Genomic DNA, 24,594 nt, shown 5'->3' on the forward strand with positions numbered 1-24,594 from the left:
ATTTTATACTACAACGGGATGTTTTATTTGTTTATATAAATTGTCTGTTAAAAAACAAAAAACAAAGCTAAGATGACGTCATCGTTAAATTATGCACATTATCACCAATGAAGCTTCGAACATATTATGTTCCGAACCTTCGGAGGTAAAAATGGAGCGTGTACAAAATGATGTATGACAAATACGGTGCCCCATAAGTGTCAACCATGGACATGGTGTGATCAATATATAAAAGTCACTCAGTAATGTGCTCCTTGAGGACAAAGCTCACACTGCTGCCTCCGCCTTGATTTCCCTTCATCCCTAGTCCTGCCCCACCCACTTCGAGTCACATGAACAACCAATATAGTACACACAAACCACTATAGTGTGCATGCAAACCAATATAGTACACATAAACCACTATAGTGTGCATGCAAACCAATATAGTACACACAAACCACTATAGTGTGCATGCAAACCAATATAGTACACACAAACCACTATAGTGTGCATGCAAACCAATATAGTACACACACAAATCACTATAGTGTGCATTCAAACCAATATAATACACACACAAACCACTATACTGTGCATGCAAACCAATATAATACACACACAAACCATTATACTGTGTATTCAAACCAATATTGTACACACACAAACCTGCATGCAAACCGATATAGAACACACACAAACCAATGTATTATGACCTGTTTGTCCCCCCACGTTTTTTTTTTTAATACATTAAATAGTTGAGGAATTGGTTTCAAACCTACTCTTAAAAGATCAAGTTATTTTTTCTCTATTTTGCAAAATAACTGAAAGGAGAATTTGTCACATTCCTTGAACACTGAACTTACAAGCTGTTTGTCACTAATTTCCTTCATATTCTGATTAATAAACATAAAAACCATCTGCTGGCTAAATATTTTGGGTGAGAACTGTGCTGTTTTTTATTGCATGAGGGAATTTGAAATGTTGGCACCCTCTCCTTTGTGGTATGCTCTGTTCTCTAGATATGTTTTGTATTTGTAATGCTTGCAAGTGAGCAGAAAGCACACAGCCATGAAAATGGATCCTGCCCAGGAAAACAAAAACACTTGTAAAACAACAAAAACAAACCTCAAGTTCATTACATTACAACATTATTCATTTCTTATAGTAAAAAAAAGTCAACAATTTTGCACAAAACACACAATGCGAAGCCCAATAATTTAGACATAAGAAACAAGCCAAAACAAGCTTCTCACATTAAGCTGAGATCATGAGAACATGTACTTTCAAGCTGAAAGCACCTTGCAAAGGCCCAAATGAAGCCTTTGGTCAAAACAACAATGAGGGCAAGTATATGAATTGAAAATGAAGTGATTCAGTAGCTTTGATGGGACAATCAGCCTTTCTCACTCATGCAGAATTTAATGACAGTGCTGCTGCTGGTGGTGATGTACAGTGATGAGCCAACCTTGCACGGAGAGCAAAACAGAAATATTCAGCACAGTCATGCCATTACCAGAGAGACTGTTACCCAGTGTCGGTTCTGACCATTCAGAATGATCAGGAATTTCAGGCTCTATATCCTCCAACAGTGAGTTGTTAGCTGTAGGAAAAGCATGTCAGTTAAAATGAGGTAGTTTTCTGAACACTTATTAATATAAAGAAAGCTCCTTTTATAGGCTGTTTTTCATCAAGTTATTTACAATGGCTTTCTGGGACCAGTTAATGTTGAATACATTACCTGTATTAATGGCCATTTCAACTAATTTGACCTTATTACAGGACAGAGAACTCTGTGGGGTGCATTAAGCACAGATCAACCTTGCAATGAGGCAAAGTTTAATGCAATCGTAGTCATCCCTTCAGTTTTTGAAATATACTGTCATATGAAACAACCATTTTGGTTAGTTCTTTACATACCACCCAGTCTAACGCCTATACAGAAAACTGCCAACATCCTTTCAGGTATTCAAACTACTTTCCCTCCCTAAATATTGACAGAGGGAGGTGTGATACAGGGGAATTCTTCAGTAGCAGCCATCTTTGTGTAGACAGAAATTAAGGCTGCTACATTTGTCAGGCTTTTGATTAAAGTACCTTGAGCTTTGCATTACCATTGTTCATTTCCATGGGAGACATGCACTGTTACCGTTGGTTTCTCTACGGCCGTTATACAAAATTCTATGTTCTCAGATGGGGTACCTTGCTTTCACTGTATTTTTCTACAATAGACAATAATAGTACCAACAGTTTCACTGGCTGTGGAATACAACTATTATGAAAGTTTGCAGTGGTAAATCATGGTATTATAATAACCAGGGGCAGATTTAGACCACTTTACATAGTTTACATGAACTAGTAAGAAATTAAAATCCATAGAACTTGTTTTTATTTGTTTTGAATCAAGTACAAATTTGAATGTGATGTATACCTAAAACAATTTTCCTGGTGCTTTGCTTACAAAAATTAGATCTATTCTGTGACTAGAAGAATTTAGAGAACCAGTCAAGCTACAACGCTCTTTACACCCCTGATATCCCAGTGCAATGAAGCATAGAGTAAGAAAATAAACCAGGGAGAACCTAGAGAATACAAGATAATGGCAGATAATGTACAAAAAAATCATTGGAGAAGTGTAAAGTTATGCAATGGAGCAGCGTAAACTTTCATGTGGGACAAGATGTTTTGATTTTCACGGTCACATACTATAAATGTGGCATTTGAGAATATATTGAAGAATAAAAAAAAACACCAGACAGCACATAATCTGGAGTTACAGATGTGCCTCTATGGCAATAAAAAATTTAATAAAAGTTTCAGTAGACCAGCTTGATTCTTTCAAAAGTGTTCTTCTGGCTCATGACAGTGAAGTGCTGACATGAAAATATGCATTAATTACTAAACTGATAATTTCTTTACAAATGTTTTTTAATATGTTTATTTTTATTTCATTATGCACTATTATTCATGGACTGAATAGACTGATTTGTAGGGTATTGTCCCATTAACCTACTTAACGTTGCATCATTTTCTCAAGGCCATCTTAGGGAAACTAAAAGTTCTCGCATTAAGTTCAATAGCATAACATTTTCCCATCAAGGAAACTGGTCCTAAGTCTCTCAGTCAAACTAATCTTAAGGTTTTACAACATTTGAGGCTACATGTGTCTGATATTGCTACGGTTTCCACGGCATTTGACAAAATCCAGGTGTGAGGTAATCTGGGCTGGAAGATTCCCAGATTCGTCACAGTGGCCCTTCTGTGATGAAGGTTGTGAACCAACATCTGATAGATTTCTGTCTGGTCCACCCAGGGTGAGGTAGTGGTTAAGAGAGGGATTATAAACTCTAACAAACATAGCATCTGTGAGATCTTTAGAACTTTAAAAAATGTTTCAAGCCAGAGTAAATCCTGAAGCCAAGCACATGAAAGCAATAAACACCAAAAGCATCGATTCACACCTGTATTTTACAAACACACACGATTATTAGTGCAAAACCTCAGGGCAAGGGATTTCTCCATGTGAAAATTGTTCGCTGTGAAATACAAATGTGTTTACTGTTTTGTGGCAGGTTTTGGCAGTTCTCTTTGGCTTTCTATTTATTCTAATATGCATTACTTTTAACAATTTTGTTGAATTAATAAATATGTACATAAATTAACTAACAAAACAAACAGTCATACTAAACAGTGCAACATATTCACTATGACCATGTAAAATGTCCCTTTACAAAACAAGACTGAGACAAACCACAAATACACGGAGAGCACGAATGATAGGAATCGAAGCCAGCTCACCTGAAAGGCTGTGGCTTTCACATTACATGCTTTAATGTGGAGGACATCATTAAACTCTAACATGCAGCAAACATCCATGCACACTATTACCCTATGCTCAAAGTATTTTCTTGTGTAACTAAAGTCTACTGTGATGAGTCCACTATCAAACTCTTTCCCAATCATCTTTATTCATCTCTGTAAAGCAATTTTCAAGTCTGCAGAATAATGTATCTTGTGACTGTATTATTTAACCTCTTTCGGACTGTTACCATTATTAAAGGTTGGTTGCTGTTGGTGTCACTTCAGATATTGTGATCAGCTTGCATTGAGCCAGCAGGCTTTGAGGGCATCTTCAAGACATGTTTTTGTTAACCCTGCAACAGCATGTGATGTGCAAAGCCCACATACAGAAACCTCTACTGACACAAGACACAGACTGACACACACACACACACACACACACACACAAACACGAATGAAATGCAACACAGGCGTGTGATTAAGGTCAGCTGGAGCTGGTGCTAAAATGGAAATGAGTTTTGTACAGCAGGTTAATGTGAAAGTAATAATCCATTTACCCATTTTTGTTCTTTGCCAGTGCTTCGGTTGCAAGAGTCCCTTATGTTTTTCTCCATTTACTATGGGCAGAAAAGAAAAAACAACTGGCAGTTTTAGAGGCTATATAACACATTTAAAATAGTGATAACTTAACCTAGAGTGGTAAACAAAGAAAATCAATGAAACATCAGAAACAAATATTTCAGATCTACAAACTTTAAACTATGAATCAGACCTAGAAACATTCACTTCTAATTTCCACAAAACAAAGCCATTCTCTGTAAAATTAATCTTAGTGGGGCATAACAAATTAACCCTAAGTGAATGCCTTTACCACAGTTAAGTCTTCAAAAGCTTCACTGGGCATCATAACATTTCTGAAAAAATGCCAGAGCATATCTTACAAGTTTAGGAAACAAGTCTAGTTTCAGTTTAATTTATTAATTTTGAAGCTTCAGTTTAAAGTTGCTGCACGCTCCACCTGTATGATAAGATTATTAATCGTTTTGCCTTTAAGTTTAGTTATTTTTGTTACTTTATGGTAATATTAGAGAGGAAAATTGGTTGCATTCATATTTTTAAATAGTTAACCTAAAACCAATGAAGTTCAGGGAAAGACTTAAAACAACCCAGCTCCAGCTTTTCATAACTGTGTGTGGGGGTGGGGGGCATTGAGACTTATAGTGGGGACATAACATTACTACAGATGTTTATGATGTGTAGATGTTTATTATGTTTCTGAAGGTGTTAACACACATGAATTGTAGGCAATTGCGGCTGCATAAATGCATTCACAATGCTCTGTACATAAACATAATAATACAAATCTATGTAGACTACAGCTACATGGGTGAATTTAGGAATGTAGGAAAAAGTTTAGATTAGTGGGGTGTATTAGCTTAGGTGGGCCAACAACCTATCTGGGCCTGTTTAAAAATACAGAAGCCATTGAAAGCACGTGCACCAGTAGTGTGACACAAAGTCTAGAACTTCAGCAGGCCCTGAGATTCCAGTGAGAGCACATCGAATGCTCGGCACATGCTGAAGGATCCACACTACCGCTGTTGGTGGACTGGGGTCCGGCCTCCAAGCCTCTAACATTACATCATTGCCCAGAGATAACTGCATTTGGAGGTTCTACAGAAATTCAGCAACAGGGAAAGCCAGTGTCAAAAGACTTGGCAGTGTGTGTGTTGAAGGAATCCTTTAACCAAAGCATTTCACTGGCATGCAGACCATAAAAAGGACTTTAAAGAGCAGGAAATCAATATAAATTAAACCAGAGAAAAAGAGAAAGATAGGTTCCATTACCCCCATGGGTCACTGTTGTCTGAGAAGTGTTAGTTGGCCTTAGAAGAACATGTCCTGGAGATCTCGAGCCATGAGATGTGTTTAAAGGAACAGGTCTGACAGGAGGAATTATTTTTCTGATTGGCAGGACACTGGGTGAGGTGTGCAAGGTATCTCCCCGAGGCTTTGAAATGTTTCTCGTGTAGGTTTGTTGACCTGGACAAAGAAAATAAAATCAGATTTTTATTAGAGTGTTTGAGAATACCTTCTGCTAAAGGAACCCCCTCCTACAGCCCTAAATTGTTAAAAAGAAAATCTGCAGTTTGACGATACATCTTTGAAGCTTATCTGTAAGGGAAAAACAACTTGCAAGGTTTGTCATTAATTGAAGAATTAGTCAGTGAATCTCTGCTGCCCAGAACTCTTAAGCAGCATACTGGTAAGAAAATATCTGCTTTAATTGGAGTTGAGGCATGATTTTACATCCCAATTGAGAGAACAGAAAAGTTCAAAGATGACACAGACATTCCAAATGCAACAAACTGACACTAAAAGTCACTCTTTTACATTGTACTAATGTGAAAAACTGTAGTTATGTAATTACTGTATATTAATTATGTTATGATTTCACATCTTAAGCAGACTTTTTTTATTGTTACTGATAAGAACTGGAGAATTGAAGATCTTGATGACTGGAAATGATGCACTTTCATGGTTCAACTATAGCATGTGACATAATCAAAAGCATAAAACACAACATTCCACACTGTAGCAAAAGAAAATATTGAAGTTAAACAGATGACTGTTTCAAGGGATGATGAAGCATTCAGAACATGCACATTTTATGTTGAAAAAGCTCTGACTGCATTTCAGGCGTATTAGCTTGGGGGGCCAAAAACCTTTCTTGGGGGTGCCTGCTAGAGCCGGGACTGTTTGAAAATGCAGAAGACATTGAAAGCACGTGCACCAGTAGTGTGACACAAAGTCTAGAAAGTCAGCAGGCCCCGAGATTCCAATGCTCGGCACATGCTGAAGGATCCACACTACCGCTGTTGGTGGACTGGGGTCCGGCCTCCAAGCCTCTAACATTACATCATTGCCCAGAGATAACTGCATTTGGAGGTTCTACAGAAATTCAGCAACAGGGAAAGCCAGTGTCAAAAGACTTGGCAGTGTGTGTGTAGAAGGAATCCTTTAACCAAAGCATTTCACTGGCATGCAGACCATAAAAAGGACTCAAAGAGCAGGAAATCAATATAAATTAAACCAGAGAAAAAGAGAAAGATAGGTTCCATTACCCCCATGGGTCACTGTTGTCTGAGAAGTGTTAGTTGGCCTTAGAAGAACATGTCCTGGAGATCTCGAGCCATGAGATGTGTTTAAAGGAACAGGTCTGACAGGAGGAATTATTTTTCTGATTGGCAGGACACTGGGTGAGGTGTGCAAGGTATCTCCCCGCGGCTTTGAAATGTTCCCTGTGTAGGTTTGTTTACCTGGACAAAGAAAATAAATCAGATTTTGATTAGAGTGTTTGAGAATACCTTCTGCTGAAGGAACCTCCTCCTACAGCCCTAAATTGTTAAAAAGAAAATCTTCAGTTTAATAATATATCTTTGAAGATAATCTGTAAGGGGAAAAACAACTTGCAAGGTTACCAACATTGTCATCCAATGAATAATTAGTCAGTGAATCTCTGCTGCCCAGATCTCTTAAGCAGCATACTGGTAAGAAAATATCTGCTTCAACTGGGCTTGAGGCATGATTTTATGTCCCAATTGAGAGAACAGAAAAGTTCAAAGATGACACAGACATTCCAAATGCAACAAACTGACACAAAAATTCACTCTTTTAGATTGTACTAATGTGAAAAACTGTAGTTATGTAATTACTGTATATTAATTATGTTATGATTTCACATCTTAAGCAGACTTTTTTATTGTTACTGATAAGAACTGGAGAATTGAAGATCTTGATGACTGGAAATGATGCACTTTCATGGTTCAACTATAGCATGTGACATAATCAAAAGCATAAAACACAACATTCCACACTGTAGCAAAAGAAAATATTGAAGTTAAACAGATGACTGTTGCAAGGGATGATGAAGCATTCAGAACATGCATATTTATCAACATAAAATATGCAATTCATTGCACATTTGTGGCTTTGTGTTGCAGAGGAGTGCAGAATTGGTCCAGGGGGAATGCAATCTGCGTGGAGGCAAAATGGAAAGCTATGAATACTAGAAGTAAAATGCATGAAAAAAGTCAGCAGTCACACCAGCTGGGAAGCAGTGAAGCTAAATGAGCATGACCTGAAGTGTGAATAACAAAAAATGTGATTGCAACTAAACAAAACAACATAATAGCCATTACCCCAATTAATACTTGGTCTTTGAGTTGTAATGGATGGTTTTGGCAGATACTGTCCTTGAAGTGGTATTTCACCAATTGCTGTAGAAGAGAAAACATCTTTACATATCTGAGCTGGCATGGGCTTCAAGGAAACAGACTAGATGGCAGAGAAACGATATCGAAAAATCTATTATATTTGTCTGCATTACTAATCCACAAAAGATAAATTATGGTATTTTGTCATTCAGGTATTGATTGTTACAAAGTAAAACAGAACTTAACTCTAAACTACAGGAATTACTTATTAAAATATTGATAAAAGGAAAACCTAGTTTCAATGACAATTCATCTCTCTAATACCTACCTAGGGCCTGGATTAAGACCCGACTGCCAATCGCCAATTATAAAGCCAATATTTTTTTAACAGAGACCTTTCCCAAAAAGGCTGCTCTATATAAAAGGTACGTACGAGGACTACATGAAAACATGTGTAAGAGTCAGCCCAAATCAAAACGCTGATCCATCTGCGAATCTCAGATGACAACATTGTACCTGATTTTGATTTACACATAGGATAAAGTGGCTTCCATCAAATACATAAAACCACAACAGGGTATAGATTTATGATTCAAGGGTAGGTTGAAGTTTTGATGTGGTCTATCCCTTAAATCGAAGATCAAAATTGACTAAAGATAATTAGTGCTTTAGCTTTTCATTGGCTCTAAAGATTAACAAGGTGAAAGTATTACCCGAGGGGATCTGTTGCTTTTTGGGTTCATTAGGCCTGGGTTGACCTTGTCCCTGACGTTTTTCACCATTTAGAGAGGGTAAAACAACTGAGGTTTCTGTTGTAGTAGTAGTAGTAGTAGTAGTAGTAGTAGTAGTAGTAGAAGTAGTAGAGGGGGTAGTGGTGGGCAGTTGATGGGAGGTGTAGTTTGACACATCACTGGATGGGGACAACTTTCTAAACTCATTTGTTATACCTGGATGAAAAAAGAAATGTAACAAGAGTAACCTTTAATGGTATCAATAATTGTTTAAAGAGGAAATTTACATTAAATAGGCCATATTACTGCAGACACTTAATTGTATATGTTGGATGCAATAGGTAAATATTCAATGTTTTACAGGCCTAGAAAATATGTGTTTTGATTATAATTTTCTATAAATGAGTGGACCAACCAACCAGAACATTGGTACATCTATCAGATGTTTTAGAAGCATTTTATAATCCAAAAGCAAAATTGTCAGAGAAGAATTTAATGGATATAATGAAAATCTTACAAATTTCAGCACAAAGTATTTCTAGAACATACTGGGAACTTCTTTCAACTCGTACTTTAACGTCATTTAACACACCAAGAAATCAAGCAGCTTTAAGGCCCTGGTTAATTAATTCCATGATTATCCTTTGGCTTCACTGTTGGTTATTTATACAAGACTTCATTGAATTTTCACATTTAAATTCCAGGCAGATCAGTTCTAAAAATGCATTATTAGGCAATACTTCATGATTTACTAATACGTATTAGAAGATTTATTTTAAAAAGCACCTCAGCTCTTCCAGATTCCAAATATTTGTGAAGTTCATTTGATGGGTTCATCTCAAATGGAATTTCAACACATACATAAATAAACAAAAGGCAGATGAATAAACTGCATATGAAACATGTAACTCTACATATAATCTTCACATTCTAAAATGCTGATAAAGTGCTCATCTGTCTAGTCATTTTTAGAGGGCATAATTAAGACATATATATATATATATATATATATATATATATATATATATATATATATATATATATATATATATATATATATCAAATCGATCCAATGCTGGATGAACACCTGAACACCTTCCAAACACGTTTCCACTTTTTTGATCTACAGCTTGTTTTTTCCATGTCACATACACTCACCTAAAGGATTATTAGGAACACCATACTAATACTGTGTTTGACCCCCTTTCGCCTTCAGAACTGCCTTAATTCTACGTGGCATTGATTCAACAAGGTGCTGAAAGCATTCTTTAGAAATGTTGGCCCATATTGATAGGATAGCATCTTACAGTTGATGGAGATTTGTGGGATGCACATCCAGGACACGAAGCTCCCGTTCCACCACATCCCAAAGATGCTCTATTGGGTTGAGATCTGGTGACTGTGGGGGCCAGTTTAGTACAGTGAAATCATTGTCATGTTCAAGAAACCAATTTGAAATGATTCGACCTTTGTGACATGGTGCATTATCCTGCTGGAAGTAGCCATCAGATGGACATGGTCAGAAACAATGCTCAGGTAGGCCGTGGCATTTAAACGATGCCCAATTGGCACTAAGGGGCCTAAAGTGTGCCAAGAAAACATCCCCCACACCATTACACCACCACCACCAGCCTGCACAGTGGTAACAAGGCATGATGGATCCATGTTCTCATTCTGTTTACGCCAAATTCTGACTCTACCATCTGAATGTCTCAACAGAAATCGAGACTCATCAGACCAGGCAACATTTTTCCAGTCTTCAACTGTCCAATTTTGGTGAGCTTGTGCAAATTGTAGCCTCTTTTTCCTATTTGTAGTGGAGATGAGTGGTACCCGGTGGGGTCTTCTGCTGTTGTAGCCCATCCGCCTCAAGGGATGTACGTGTTGTGGCTTCACAAATGCTTTGCTGCATACCTCGGTTGTAACGAGTGGTTATTTCAGTCAAAGTTGCTCTTCTATCAGCTTGAATCAGTCGGCCCATTCTCCTCTGACCTCTAGCATCAACAAGGCATTTTCGCCCACAGGACTGCCGCATACTGGATGTTTTTCCCTTTTCACACCATTCTTTGTAAACCCTAGAAATGGTTGTGCGTGAAAATCCCAGTAACTGAGCAGATTGTGAAATACTCAGACCGGCCCGTCTGGCACCAACAACCATGCCACGCTCAAAATTGCTTAAATCACCTTTCTTTCCCATTCAGACATTCAGTTTGGAGTTCAGGAGATTGTCTTGACCAGGACCACACCCCTAAATGCATTGAAGCAACTGCCATGGTTGGTTGGTTAGATAATTGCATTAATGAGAAATTGAACAGGTGTTCCTAATAATCCTTTAGGTGAGTGTATATACACATATATGTCATACATCATCAGCACAATCTTTCCTTAAATGTTACAAAAAGGTTATGGCCTCCCAGCATGCAATTCCACATCATACACTGCACATGCAGTCTGGGAATGAACAATATTTGCAAAGATGATTTAGTTAATTTGCCTTCTGAAAGCACCTTAAGAAAGCTTTTATATGAAAAGAGAAAAAATAATTAAGAAAGGAAGTGAAAGAATACATGATATGTGAGATCGGCTTGGAAAAACAAAGACAATTGAAACAAAGAAAAGAAAGAATAAAAATTCACAGATATGTAGGGTGGAAACATACAATCAACATCATACAATGAAGAAAACAGTTTCAAGCATGTTTAATTACTATTAATTAATAACATTAACTGTACATAATTTAGAAGATAGGATCCTAATTGCAAAGTATTTTTTTAAGGAGTTGCATAAATGCTTATGCATGTCATTGTTTTGTGAGAAGGAAGGTGAACCATAATCCACTGGTCTCAAGGCTGCAAGAGGAGTCTCTTCTGTTAATATGCTGCTAAATTCTGTTTATATAATCCAGGAGGTCATATTATATCTTGAGTTATAAGGAAATTCATCCTTTTATTCCAAGAATAAAAGTACCAAATAAACAAATAATTCAAGAATACATTCAATGCAATTGATGATCAGTTTTGTAAATTTAACATTTAATTTTATAATTAAAATAACCCTCCATGTGGTTTTCATTATTTATAATTAACCATATTTAACTACATGAATAATATATCTTCAAACAAAATGGCACTAGATATGTGATAAACAAATTGTTTTGCCATGGCTTTAGCTAATGTCCATTGAGATTTGGCCTTGGCCAAATTCTTTGCTGAGCTGGGAATTACATCCCAGGATGTTACTAGAGAAAACAGCAGAATCTCTGCTTAAAATGGACATGATCTGACAGAACACAGAACAGTAGGCAAGAAAAAAAAAATTGGGGAAAGTGAGAGGCTAAAATACACCAGAGTGAGACAGACAGGAAGCATCCTTCAAAATGGGAGGGAATAAAAAGAAACTGAAAGACAGATCAATAGATACATAGATATTGTGTGCAGCGAGTGAACAGGCAACATCTCTCCTTAAAGTGCATGGTGTCATTTTTCAGAGCATACCAGAACAAAACCAAGAAACCATGCTCAAACCTTGGGAAGGGCAATAAATTCTTCTCATTGCCAGTGTTGACTTACACTTTGTTTTTTCTGGATGTCAATCGTCGCTCCCCGTGTTGTCGTCCCTGGACTTTCTAGTGACTGAAGGCATGCCAGCTAGCGGGCACCATGCAGCCCAATTAACCTTTTACTCATACTCGTACTACAAGGCAACACAATTCATATAGCCAAGCGATAACCAGTCAGCTGCACTGTAATATAAAGAACCAAGTTTTCTTTTACCCAGTGAAACCTGTGGCCTGTCAGGCAACCTGGAGGGTTGGACTGGGGGCATGTCCGGCTGCTTTTTTGGTGGTGCTGCAGAGAATAATGCAGGTTTGAAATGGTCATGAAAAAAGTTACTAAAAGGAAATCAACTAGATAATTGGAAACTGGAAAATAATTCTGGGCAATTCTGAGGCAGAGCAATGGAAGGGTAATGACATTCACAACTGTAAAAGTGAGAGTGCCTTCAAAGAAAACACAAGCATGGCATATTTAAGTCACATTTCTGTCACTTCATATGCTGTGTTAGAAGCACAAAAGTCACTTTGTAGCATTATATCCACCCCATGGTGGCTGCATGGAGGACTAAATATGTTACTGCTGTGGGACAAACAAGGACAAACAAAATATGAACAGAAAAGCGTTTACCAAGAGTGGTTCTGGTTACTGAAGGAGATCCAGAAGATGTTTGGTGATGTTTGATGGGCTGAGTCCAGTTCTCTCTAAACACTGAAGGGAGAAGGGAACATTCGATGAAGGAGCTCTCTATACCCCACTGAACTTAATTAAACTTAATTCGGTCCTTGATTACAATTACATATGACACATCTTGCTGTTGTTATTCATTCGCTGCGATTACTCTATATTGGAATGAAAGGAGATAAGAAATTCAAATACACTGGCGTACTTCAGATTTCAGTTTAGGGATTATGCTGTAATTACAATTAGACTCAGTGGCCCTTCTATGTAGCTACAACCATGAAACAGCATTATTGGCATTATTGTGGCCAACAGCAATCATTAAATGTTGTCAGCATCACCATCACAGTGACCTAGCCACCAGCTGAACAAAATTGCTAATTTAGCCAAAATGTAATATCCTGGATACACAAGCACTGGAAATGAGAGTTCGTACATTAGGAACAGAAAGAAAACATATCAAAGATTAAAGTGATTTTTTATCATAGCAATTTGTATCAATCATTGATACCCATGCTTAATTACTTTAAACTTAAAATAATTATTTATTGAACATGCATTTTATTCTTTGTTTTTCACAGCAAATCTGCTTACCTATACGGGGTGGTTTGATGAGGTTTGGATTATAAATCAGCGTGTTTTTCTAAGAAGAAATCAGAAATCAGAAAATAGACGTGCAAACCCAAATAAAATAATACATTTTCTAAACATCTTTCAATTCAATTAAGCAATTTAAAAGAGCATAGTGAGTACAGTGAGAAATACTGTTAACACAATGTAGAAGTTTAACCTTTTAATATACTGTCATGGCAGAAGTTCTCAACAAAGTAAAAATCTCCCTCATTAATACTGCCTTAGAAAACCAATAGAAAAACAATACAATACAACATTATGACATTATTCCTAAATACTTTCCAAGAGTTTATCAATACCACAAAATCACTCCTCTGAAATGAACTTGAGCTATAATTAATAAACATGTTTCAATGAATGCATTGAAGTTTTCTGTATTTGCAAAGAATGTCAGGTTGCAGAAATGAGGCCATGGACACCTCAAATCTGGCATACAGTGTCAATAACACATGGAATCTGTTCAGCATCAGTTTGTTCTTGTTTTGCTGTTGCTCTTTCTAACTATAAAAATGTGGCTTTCAGAAAGGATGTTTCTAAAACACAAAACATGTGAAATGGCACTTAAAGTCAAGTCCTTAGGGGAATTGTAGACTTCCACCAAATGCCTGCGAATGTAATAGGGAGGACGGTTTTATTGTACTGCAGCTGGTGTTTCTGTTTGACCCTCTTTCACACAGGAGACAGCTCGGGGAGCAGTAAAAACAAATGTTGAACTGGCCTAAATTGCTCCTCTTTGCTTTATTGGCCCAGAACACCTTTGTTTATTTTCTTTTCTACCAGGAGGGACAGAAAACAACAGTACAGTTCAGCAGCAATTATTTAAAAACCAAAAAGGATGCTGCTGTTCTCTTTGTCTGTTGGATCCATTAAGATTATAAAAACACTGTGCTTGCTCACATAAGTAATATATTATATCATGTGTTTTTCCTGGACCTGGACAGGGCTGAGTTACCCAAAATTGATTTCTGGAAGATTTATTGAAGCAGAGTTACTGGATTACTGATTTTTAACAACCCACCTGCTGCTTTTTTTTTTTTTGGTATCATTTTATTATAGAGAAACACAGAAACCTTTATACGTTAAATTCTGTTATGATTAATCTTATGCTATTATAAATATCAGCCAAACAAGAGTAAAATATACTCTGCAATATATTTGTGGAATAATATACCCGAGGCTTCCCATTTGGGTGTCCTTTGACTTCAGAGAGTTTAGGTTCTTTCCCAATTGGTTTCTTGGATACACCTAAAAAAAAAAAAGATGTATATATGAACACAAAGATCTTTTAGGGCCAATTTTCATAATAATGCATTAATTGTATTGTAATGTATTGTGAGAGATAATATTACAGAAATATATAGTGAATTGTTTTCCACTTTAACTCCTAAGAATAGTTAGTTTTAAAAGGTTTAGCATAAAAGGTTTTAAAAAATAAAGCCTGGGTTCACAAAGGTCCTGCACCAGTAAACTGCAGTGCCAAATTACCTTAAAAATGAAAATGGCATTGTTTCACCGCAATTTGCCTGGGGGCCTGGCATTTATGTAATGAGTCATAATTTTCTCAGACTCCCCTCCAAGTTTCTCCCATCTGTGTCTGATGGAAGGCAAGTCTGTGGTGTGTCAAATCTCCATTTCAAATCCATTATGTTTGGGATAATCCCAATCCCCAACAGGCTGGGCAAATCACTCGGCTAATTGTCAGCCTCTGTTAATGTTATAGTGGAATGCGTTTTCAAAATCGAGGGTTAGATCTTCTCACACCTCTCAGCTAACAGTTCCTGGGGTTACATTTCAGTCTTTTTGTTCATCCAATTTGGATATAGTTGGGAGCGATGGATGCAAAACAAGTTTTAAAAAAAGTGTAAAATAGCGACAGATAACAAATTAGATACACACAGAAGAACTTCAAACACGCTGAGAAGCAACATACCTCCAACATTGGTCTTATGAAAGACAGGTTTGCTCCACAATCCATCATCCTTCTCCTTGGTAGGCCTGACACCAAACTCATAGGGAGTGTTGGGTTTAAGTTTGTCAATCACAGTGTCACTAGTGGGGCAGGTCTGATAGTTCCACTTCCTATTCCTTTCTTTCTCCCTGTAGCGTACAGTGTAGTGTCTGGGGTTTAAGAAAGAAGAACAGCATTGATAGATTTATTGATATGTTTGTTTTCATTTCAGAAGATTTTTCAGACCAAATGATAGAAAACGTCTTGCCGGTTTAATTGATTAGCCTTAACCACAAGTTCTCCCAAAGCTGCCCTGACTCTACATTGATTTAACAATGTAATGCTTGACCTTGTTTTTGGATTTATCATCTCTTTTTGTTGAACACAAAAACTGCTGTGTTCCATGAGGCCATGGAACCGCACTCTATTAAATTGCACTGTCAGTCAAGACGTGTAATGTTTCACCTGCCTGACTATTTTTCCACTCCCTACTGCTCCATAAATCTGATGTCCGTAAAATTTCCAGCACAAAACATAACAAAACATTAACCCCATGTATTATTAATAGTAGCGATTAGTAGTGCGATATAATTAGTAATTTATAGTGTAGTAAATTGTTTTTGTGTCTTTATCTCTTTCTATTGGTTTTGTTTTGTTTTGTTTTCCCAAGTCTTGTCTAGCGGTCAATCTGGCAAAGCAAAGTGTTGAAAATGACAAATGAGTTATTTCAGTTTTGGACAGCTGCTTGACACATCTGCACATTCTTTCTCCAATTTTGCTGATCAGGCACCGTGAAAGAACGGAACTGTAAATCACAGACCTTTCAGTCTGGATTAGGAAGGAATCATAAACAACAGCGCCACGGCTTGCTACAGTGTGCCAGAATTGTAGCCGCTGGAGACAGGAATCGGTTAAATGCACAGGACAGCTCCTTCTGTCTGTCAACTTGTACAAGTGTCCCAGAAACCCCGGCAGAATTGTAGGGATAATGTATTTCTGCTTGTAATCTTGAACACTTAGTTTGCTTCCTTGATCAATATCATTTTTAAATCCGTAAAATTTCGGTAATCAGCAAAATACTGTCAGAGTTTAAGCATCACCTTGAATTTAGTTTTTCTTGTTGCTATGTCATCAATCTTATTCTTGAGCAATCAAATATATTTTTAAATTTACTATATGTTGAAAAGAAATTACAAGATTGTATTTCTTAATTTGTCATATTTGCTCTTGTGGTGGAATTTTTTTGCGTAGTATGTTTTATTTGACGTAACTTGAGATTTCATTTCACACCTAGGTTTCATTTCCACAACATATGTTAAATACAACCCATTGCACTTTAACCAATTTAACTTATTTTGAAGGAATGAATACATTGGGTGGTTGTAAAATAAACAGGACATTGTGATATGATATTAACATTTGATTCATTCATCCAGTGTAACTTACCCGTCTTCCAGACAGTCATTCATTATGCTTCCTTCAAAGGGTGTTTTTAGCAAAGTGCCCCAGGACAGTAAGACAGTCGTGGGTGTCACAGATCCGATAACAAGATGCAATGGTTTTTCAAGATTGACTTGACCTGTGTAAAGAAAACCTATTATTTCAAAAGCCATTTTGGTGGTTTCTAGCAATCCATAAAGTGGGAAAGACACACTCTGGATCTTCACTGTTTCTTGTAGGCTGAATCAGTGATATAACTGATAAATAAGTATAGTTGAATTAACAATACTGAAGTAAAAATGAAGGATGGGAATCAACTATAACTGGAAGTGTAATTGCATACAATTAGGCTGTAGACACTCCTGTAGTTCCTTTGCATACCTCTGAGAATAATTAAGAACTTTGAAATCTCAGTTCTCCAACAATTAATCAATCAGTCAATGAATGCACTGCCATATAGTCATGAGGATGTAAAGACTATATTGGTATTTTGAAATTGGCTACTATAATTATTGCAAGTATCTACTCAATCTGAGGCAAATATAAAACATTGCTGTACAGAATAGTACTCTATTAATTATGTTCTTGGCAATGGAGTCTATGTAATTGTCACTTCAAATCCTTTTGAAGTTTCTCAGAGTCCCTGGAGAATTGAAGTTCCAAATCACACTTAGGGCAATAAGTGTAGTCCTTCATAATGTGGAGACAGATGTTCTGCATGCTTGGAAGTATAAAATCTCTCTAGTCACGCTTTAATTGAAATAAAGAATTGATGTCACACATAATGCATTCATAATTGTTAGTTAATGATATAATGCTATGGTAATATTGTATTTTATTTAAAGGGTTACCATAACTCTTGTTACAACAAAATTACAATTTTACAATTTTAAGACTCATCATAAAAGGGTAAGCAGTTTTTGTTCTGAAAAACAATTTATCTAAAACTAATGCTGTATGACTAATGTGAATATAGGAGATTGCATTTCTGTCATTTTTACCTGTGCATTGCTTCTTTATCTCATTGGTTGGAATTGGCTGCACTGCTATTAAGTATTTGGGTTCTGCATCTAGATAAACAAGGAAGATCACAAGCATTCGTTAACACATAGAAAAGTATATTGTCTTATGCAGCAAACTATAAATTACAGGGGAGAAAAACTATTAAATTGGCTGATTGATGAGGGTGGGGCAAATTAAAAGCCAAAAAAACTGCAGGCTCTCTCTCACGGCCTATGAGGCAAACTAACCGCAGAACTGGCAATAAAATACAAATAAAAGTTGTTTTGCAGCTGACTTGAATCCCTAAACACATTCTCTGGTGGTGAAGCTTTCACACAGAAAAAAGGAATTATAAATCTACATATATTTCATTTTGATATTTCATCAAGTATTCTTCTGTTTTTTTTTATCTCTAATAAAAGCTAATATAAGTAATGAGAAATCTGACATTGATTCTAATGCAGATAAAAGGTTGATACATTAGTGTTCATGTTACTTCATTAATCATATGCTCTCATTGTGTCAAACTATTATAACTAGTAATGGGATCAGAATATACTTTGTTTTAAAAGGTTCCAAGAAAAAAATGAATTTTAAAATGAATTACAAGAAGCTGCCACAGTCTGTGTTTGAAAAAGGCTTTATTTTGTTTTAAATCTTGTATGTTTTGTAGGAGTGTGATATTAAGATCTTAAAAGAGGCCAATGTCTCAGTTTAGTAGCTATTACATCTCCAATAATCTGTACACAACACAGACAAAAATATAGTAAGATACTTAAAATTAGACCACACAAAAAATGCAAAAAAAAAAAAAAGTTTGATACAATTCTCTCTGCAATGTATGGATAATGAAATGAGAAATGGGAAGGACACAAGATGATTGACAGGATGACGGAATTACCTCACACGTGTGTCTAATGAACCTGTAAGAAATAATATGTGGTGCCTATGGCAACAGCTCTGGGACAAGCCTTTAGCAAAGGAATGAAAAATAATCAAATTGGCCTAAAGCATTTCCAGTGTTATCTGAGGCTCCTATGAAATAAATGATATGATTAAACAGAGTTTCCATTGATAGTTATACAAGGATCTTGGCAGCTTTCCTCTTGCTGTTGGTGCGTGTCAATTTCAGCCTCCATCACAAACTGTTGAATCATGAAAATTAACTGCCTTTGCAGGTCCAACACTTTTCAAATAAGGGAGAGGTCTCTCCCAAGAAAGATTTATCAAAATAGATATGAGAGCCTTTCTTTCAGGAAAACATCCTGAATAATCCACAGAACAAGTAAATAAAAGAGGCAAGATTGTGTATTAAAAGTCTAATAGTTTATTTATGTGCTTAGTGTCAACAATTTCCTTAATATTTTATGTCCTGCTATTCTAAATCATTGTGAATTCTCATAGTTGTATTTGGTATTCAGTGTGTGGTTGTTATAAAGGTATGAGGAACATTTCTCAACGCTGGAACCAAATGTCATTATGGTTAACCGAAATAGTAAGCCAGCATGATGTTGTAACCAAATATTGAGATTGGCTTGTTTTCTGTTTGGTCCCAAGAGAGGCTTCTGCTCAGTGCATTTTTCTACAGGGTTCTATGTAAGTTTATACAAATCAAACAAGAAAATAGGGTATGGAATTTAGAAAATTATATTTCAATAATTAATATAATTTACATTGGTTTATACTCTGTGTGTTTCCTATAACTGGAAATGGCCTCAGACCAAGCTCAGGCAGTATGTAACCACACTGACCACATTTTTAAACCAGTATGTGTCAGAAAAAAAAAAGAGTGCATCTTTGACATTATAATACACTGTGACACATACATCAGTCGTTGTGTTCATTCTTATAGATCAGTGGTCTCCAACCCTGGTCCTGGAGAGTCCCAATCCACATAATCTTACAGGTCACCCTAAATCACCAATTTATAGATACTGAGAATACATGTGAGTTATTAATCAATTAAGCAAGTCAACCAAGGGAATTCTTCCATCAGGAGGCTTGGTTTCTACAGGACTGAATTTACCAAACCACTTGCTTCATTGATTGGAATGAAAAGCTTTCAGGTGTTAATAAATTGGCGATACAATAGTGACCTCTGAAACCTGTTGGACAGGGGCTTTCCAGGACCAGGATTGGACACCACTGTTATAGATATATATGCTTTACCATATCCAATCCTCCCCACACCCTTTTTTCACCCACATTTGAAAATCACCAATTGCTGAAATGAGCTCACGAATTACAAGACAAGACAAGACAATGCACGCATCCTGATGCCCACAAGCTATGAAATCCATCTGCTTTTTCACGCAGGAAGGAATATTGCCCACCTCTCACACCAGTGGTAAGATTTGATGCAGACAGAACTGTCAACACCCTGAACTGGCAGGAGCCCCAAGAAGCCACATGAGTTGCTCTTGTACAATAAACCATGTTCGCCCCAGCCCTCACAGTCCATAATGCACCACCAAATATGACCATGGCAGATGTATTTTCTTTTAAAAGAACACAAATTCTAAGTGTAGCCTGTCATAATGTGTATGAAATAGAGTAGTGAAAATATGAACACCAGTATGATTTTGATACTGGTGTATTCCTTACCCAACCTGTGTTTGCATTGCTATGATAGTCTTGGGAACCTTAAAATAATACAAACCCAAAGGAGGTTCTAATGTTAATTAATGAAACACAGGAAGCAGTACTACTGGGAGAAACAAACATTATGGTGAATGTTTTTTTAAATCCATTTCTTGAAGGTGATTACAATCTAGATCCCCGCCATTTCGGAAGTTGGGTCAAGCTAATGTCTATGGAAAACATTGTCCTTGCCCCCCCACCCCATTTTCTCTATTTTTCCTCCACTGTGCAGAATGTTCAATACAAACATTACCTCCTTGAGGGTTGTTCTGCTCAAATGTGGTCTATAATTTTCCTTCTTTGTATCAGAACAGAAATGTGGAATCCATTATTTTGGTGAACTGTGTACTCATAACAATATAATTTCCTTTTTTTATAGCTTAAATGATTAAGGGAATTATAATGATGTGCAGTGAATGGAATACATCAAAGGAAAGGTTTTCCTGCAGAACCTGTGTCATATAAATCAGAAAAAGGTGGTTCTCTTAAAAAAAGACAAATAAAAACAATTTAGTCTCAAAATCCAACTGATTTAGGTCTATTCACCTCTGGACATTATATTAACATCCTTATTAGCATCCTTAACATCCTTATTAACATCCTGATTGTAATAAGACTGGTTCAGCAAAATTCTATTGTATTATTTTTAATACATTTCCATAGGATGGATAGACAATCTGTTCCTCGGTATGTAATCATTCATGAGGGTAGACAGGGTAAAGACAAACACAGGGTAAACCAAAAGGTTAAAATGTCTGAACTGAAATCTCATTTGAAAAGAAGGGGGTTGGCTTTATTTCTGACTTGGAATTAAAATGAAAACCTTGTGGTTCCTATTAATCTACACAGTAATCTGTTTTTCTCACTACGAAATGTTTGTCAGGAAAATCTTACTTAATCTCTCAAATTTGGACAGATCCTATTTAACAAGAACTGGCAGCAGAGTTCAATAAACTAAACATGACCTTCATTTAGTAAAATATTAATAATTAAAATAAAAAATTAAAACACATGTAACTAATTAAGCAGGATGAAATAAGTAATTTTAATGCACACTCACATCTGCATGATAAAACATTTAAATCTGAGGCAAAATAAGTTAAAAAGAAAGATAAAGTACACATGGATGTAATATTTCAGGCAATGTTTGCAATAATATTAAAAAAAAAAAAAAAAAATCACCCACAAATAAAATAATGGTCTTACCTATTTCTGTTTCGTATGGCTCCCCATTCTCAGGTAGTTGAATGAATTGCTTAGAAAACATGCTGCTCCCATATCCCAGAATATAGCCTTCCAGTTTGGTGGCAGGGTTTGGCCGCACGAACTTCATTACAATGGTGTCCCCTGTAGCATTGATACGCACCTTCAGATTCTGTCTTTTAACTGTAATGAAAGGGAAAGGGAGATTATATCGGTAATTGCTTCATAAGATAAGAATCTATCAACAACATTTTGCACATTCCTCAGGGAGCAACCTGACCCCGTACAACCTAATATTACGCACAGCAGATACAAAACAGTTTGATTTAATTCATATTACCACCCAGTGTACTAGAATTTTCATTCCACCCTATCAACAAAGTAGCCAAAAGTACAGATAGCCCTGTTTATCCTCCTGTAATAAATTGTTGGAAAGTATATGCCTGATTGAAAAGTGTGAAGTTTATTTTCAATATCTATTTATGGGATTAATTAAACTGTTGCTCAAGAGAGTTGATGTGGTTAGCATATACAGATCATAATGCATTTAATGGAGAATGGAGGTTTCTGCAAGTTTTTCTGTATAGACACAGGAAAGCCACACTTTTAAGTGTCAGAAAGCTGAATGTTTCACATATTATGTAATGCCATGACAGAAAGCAACTCAACCCCATCTACAGAAACCAGTAGTTTAGAGCAATTAAAAGAAAAAAAAAAACTGTCTACCATGAAAATCTTTACTTTTTGCTACATGACCAAAAAACAAATGAAAAAAGCCTTTAAGGGTCCTATCATCTGTTTTACATTTGCAGGTATTAGACATTCTAATGACACCATACTGAACCCAGTTCAAGGCAGTTATCGGCACAAGCGTTGTACCAGATTTTCCTATTCAACGTGTGTGCACGCTCAAATGTGTTTCTCTCCCACACACAAATATATAATACATGTATGAATCCAAATAAGAGTCCTATACATAGCTCCTGCAGAAACATGTATATCCCAGGCCAAAGAAAACACACATAAATTAAAATCAACATAGCACTCCAGCATGAGGTTACGTAAGTCACTCCCAACATCCCTTTGGTGCCAACAGATTGAGGCCTTATTCAGTCAAGGCATTATAATGGAACTCTGACAGAAGTTTTTTTTTTATTTAAGCAGATGTTAATAGAGGATGGGTATCAAGGGAGATGGAGAACTCAAGAAAGCAACAAATTATTCCAAAAAATAAAATCTGACATCAAATGGTGTGATAAGATAAGCAGAGTGTAGTTCTTAGGTGTTAATGCGGGAAAGCATTTGTTTAAAGAAATACAGAATTAGCAAATATTGGTTATTTTCTAATGGACTTAATTAAATGGGTCATGCTCTTTTTGCAAGAAATATATTTTTAAAAATATGTTTATGTGTGTATTCTTTCTTCTTAAACTATACATTTGCCTGCACTCCTTGAATGGTACACATTCAAGTTATCCATACATTTAATTTGGCATGTGCAGTATAATGGAAATGGACTGAAAATATATCATATGCAGGAAGAGCAACCTGTCTGAGGCAAGCCTGAAGCAAACAAAAAAACAAAATGCCCAAGGTGTTAACCTGAACCTTGTAAATCATCCTGAAGACTAGATCACAAGGTCAGGTATGAATCATTTCCAAAGAGGGCAGCAGGAGCCAGGTGGTCAGTTAGGATAACTGTAGGACACAGCCCTTAGGTCCAAAGCGTTAACATGTTTCTGCACAAAGAGGTTTACTTTTAACAAAGGCTCCTCTAGATCAAATAGATCTCGATTGTGCTCTGGGTCATCCCTAAAGGAAAACAGGCCTACTATCAATATGAAATTGAGCCTCCACATGCAAGAACAGTGGTTCTTCTGTAGCTGACACCAAACCTATTCATTGTTAATCAATTCCCCTTAGAAGTTGTCTTAAATATTTAGGATATATGGAGCAAAGAAACAAAAAAAATTGTATATTATATATATATATATATATATATATATATATATATATTGTGACACTTAAATCATGATTTGAGTGACTTCGGGCTATTGCTATTCTTTACCACTGACTTTAGGCTTCGTGACCTTTTAAACTGTTGCAAAGAATACTTAATCAAAACCTTCATCAGGGGCCTTAAACTCCAGGAAGAGGCCAGCTGAGAGAAACATCCTCCGTGCAAACACGCAAAGGAAATAGAAAAATAAGAACAACTTTATAAACCAAGAGATGTGGACAGACTAATGTTTAATTGTAATGCCTGAAGATTTCATTAATATAAGTAATGCTTGTATATAATTTATGACAACCGGGTTTTTCAAAATCAAGTGTTACAATTCTGGAAGAATGTGGTTTTAATCCATTTCATTATATATATCAACTCTTATACAGGGAACTTTACATAATTTCTGTTTAAATCCCTTAAATCACATATGCTATAATTTTCCTTTTCTAGTGTGCTTTTCTTGTCTAATGTATGACCATTATCAACAGAAATATCATGATCATAAGAACATCCCATAAAACCTGAAACAAGGGCTGATTAGTCCAAATTAGCATTTTTTGTTATCAAATCAGCAACACAACCGTTTATGACCCTTGGTAATGGGAGCCCATGTTGATAGAAGGTATATCAGGTATTATTACCACTATGAGAAACCTTGTTAAAAACTTCAGAACACAGGCCAACATGCAAGTAAAAACAAAAAAAATAGGAAACCATCATTAAACACAATGCCCCTATGATAAAAGCCATTAACAAC

General features: G+C 36.3%; 1 protein-coding gene across 8 annotated transcripts in view; it reads right to left on the reverse strand.

Moving 5' to 3' along the window:
- The window catches only part of abi3bpa (ABI family, member 3 (NESH) binding protein a), a 45,706-nt gene that overhangs the window by 15,553 nt on the left and 5,559 nt on the right, over positions 1-24,594 (reverse strand). For 2 of the 8 annotated variants that reach the window (XM_066706249.1, XM_066706250.1), the window contains exons 2-14: positions 21,833-22,012; positions 17,986-18,054; positions 16,991-17,123; positions 15,527-15,714; positions 14,768-14,841; positions 13,558-13,606; positions 12,913-12,993; positions 12,502-12,576; positions 8,711-8,944; positions 7,983-8,060; positions 6,906-7,100; positions 5,629-5,823; positions 4,338-4,397 (exon numbers count right to left, since the gene is read on the reverse strand). In XM_066706249.1, coding sequence (XP_066562346.1) covers positions 4,338-4,397; positions 5,629-5,823; positions 6,906-7,100; positions 7,983-8,060; positions 8,711-8,944; positions 12,502-12,576; positions 12,913-12,993; positions 13,558-13,606; positions 14,768-14,841; positions 15,527-15,714; positions 16,991-17,123; positions 17,986-18,054; positions 21,833-22,012 — 1,611 coding nt within the window. Of the gene's footprint in view, positions 1-1,495; positions 1,583-4,337; positions 4,398-5,628; positions 5,824-6,905; positions 7,101-7,982; positions 8,061-8,710; positions 8,945-12,501; positions 12,577-12,912; positions 12,994-13,557; positions 13,607-14,767; positions 14,842-15,526; positions 15,715-16,990; positions 17,124-17,985; positions 18,055-21,832; positions 22,013-24,594 lie in introns of all 8 variants that reach the window. The other 6 variants (XM_066706247.1, XM_066706248.1, XM_066706251.1 and 3 more) reach the window with 6 other exon arrangements.

Source organism: Amia ocellicauda, chromosome 6, assembly GCF_036373705.1.
Source record: "Amia ocellicauda isolate fAmiCal2 chromosome 6, fAmiCal2.hap1, whole genome shotgun sequence".
In the NCBI taxonomy this organism is placed as follows: Eukaryota; Metazoa; Chordata; class Actinopteri; order Amiiformes; family Amiidae; genus Amia; species Amia ocellicauda.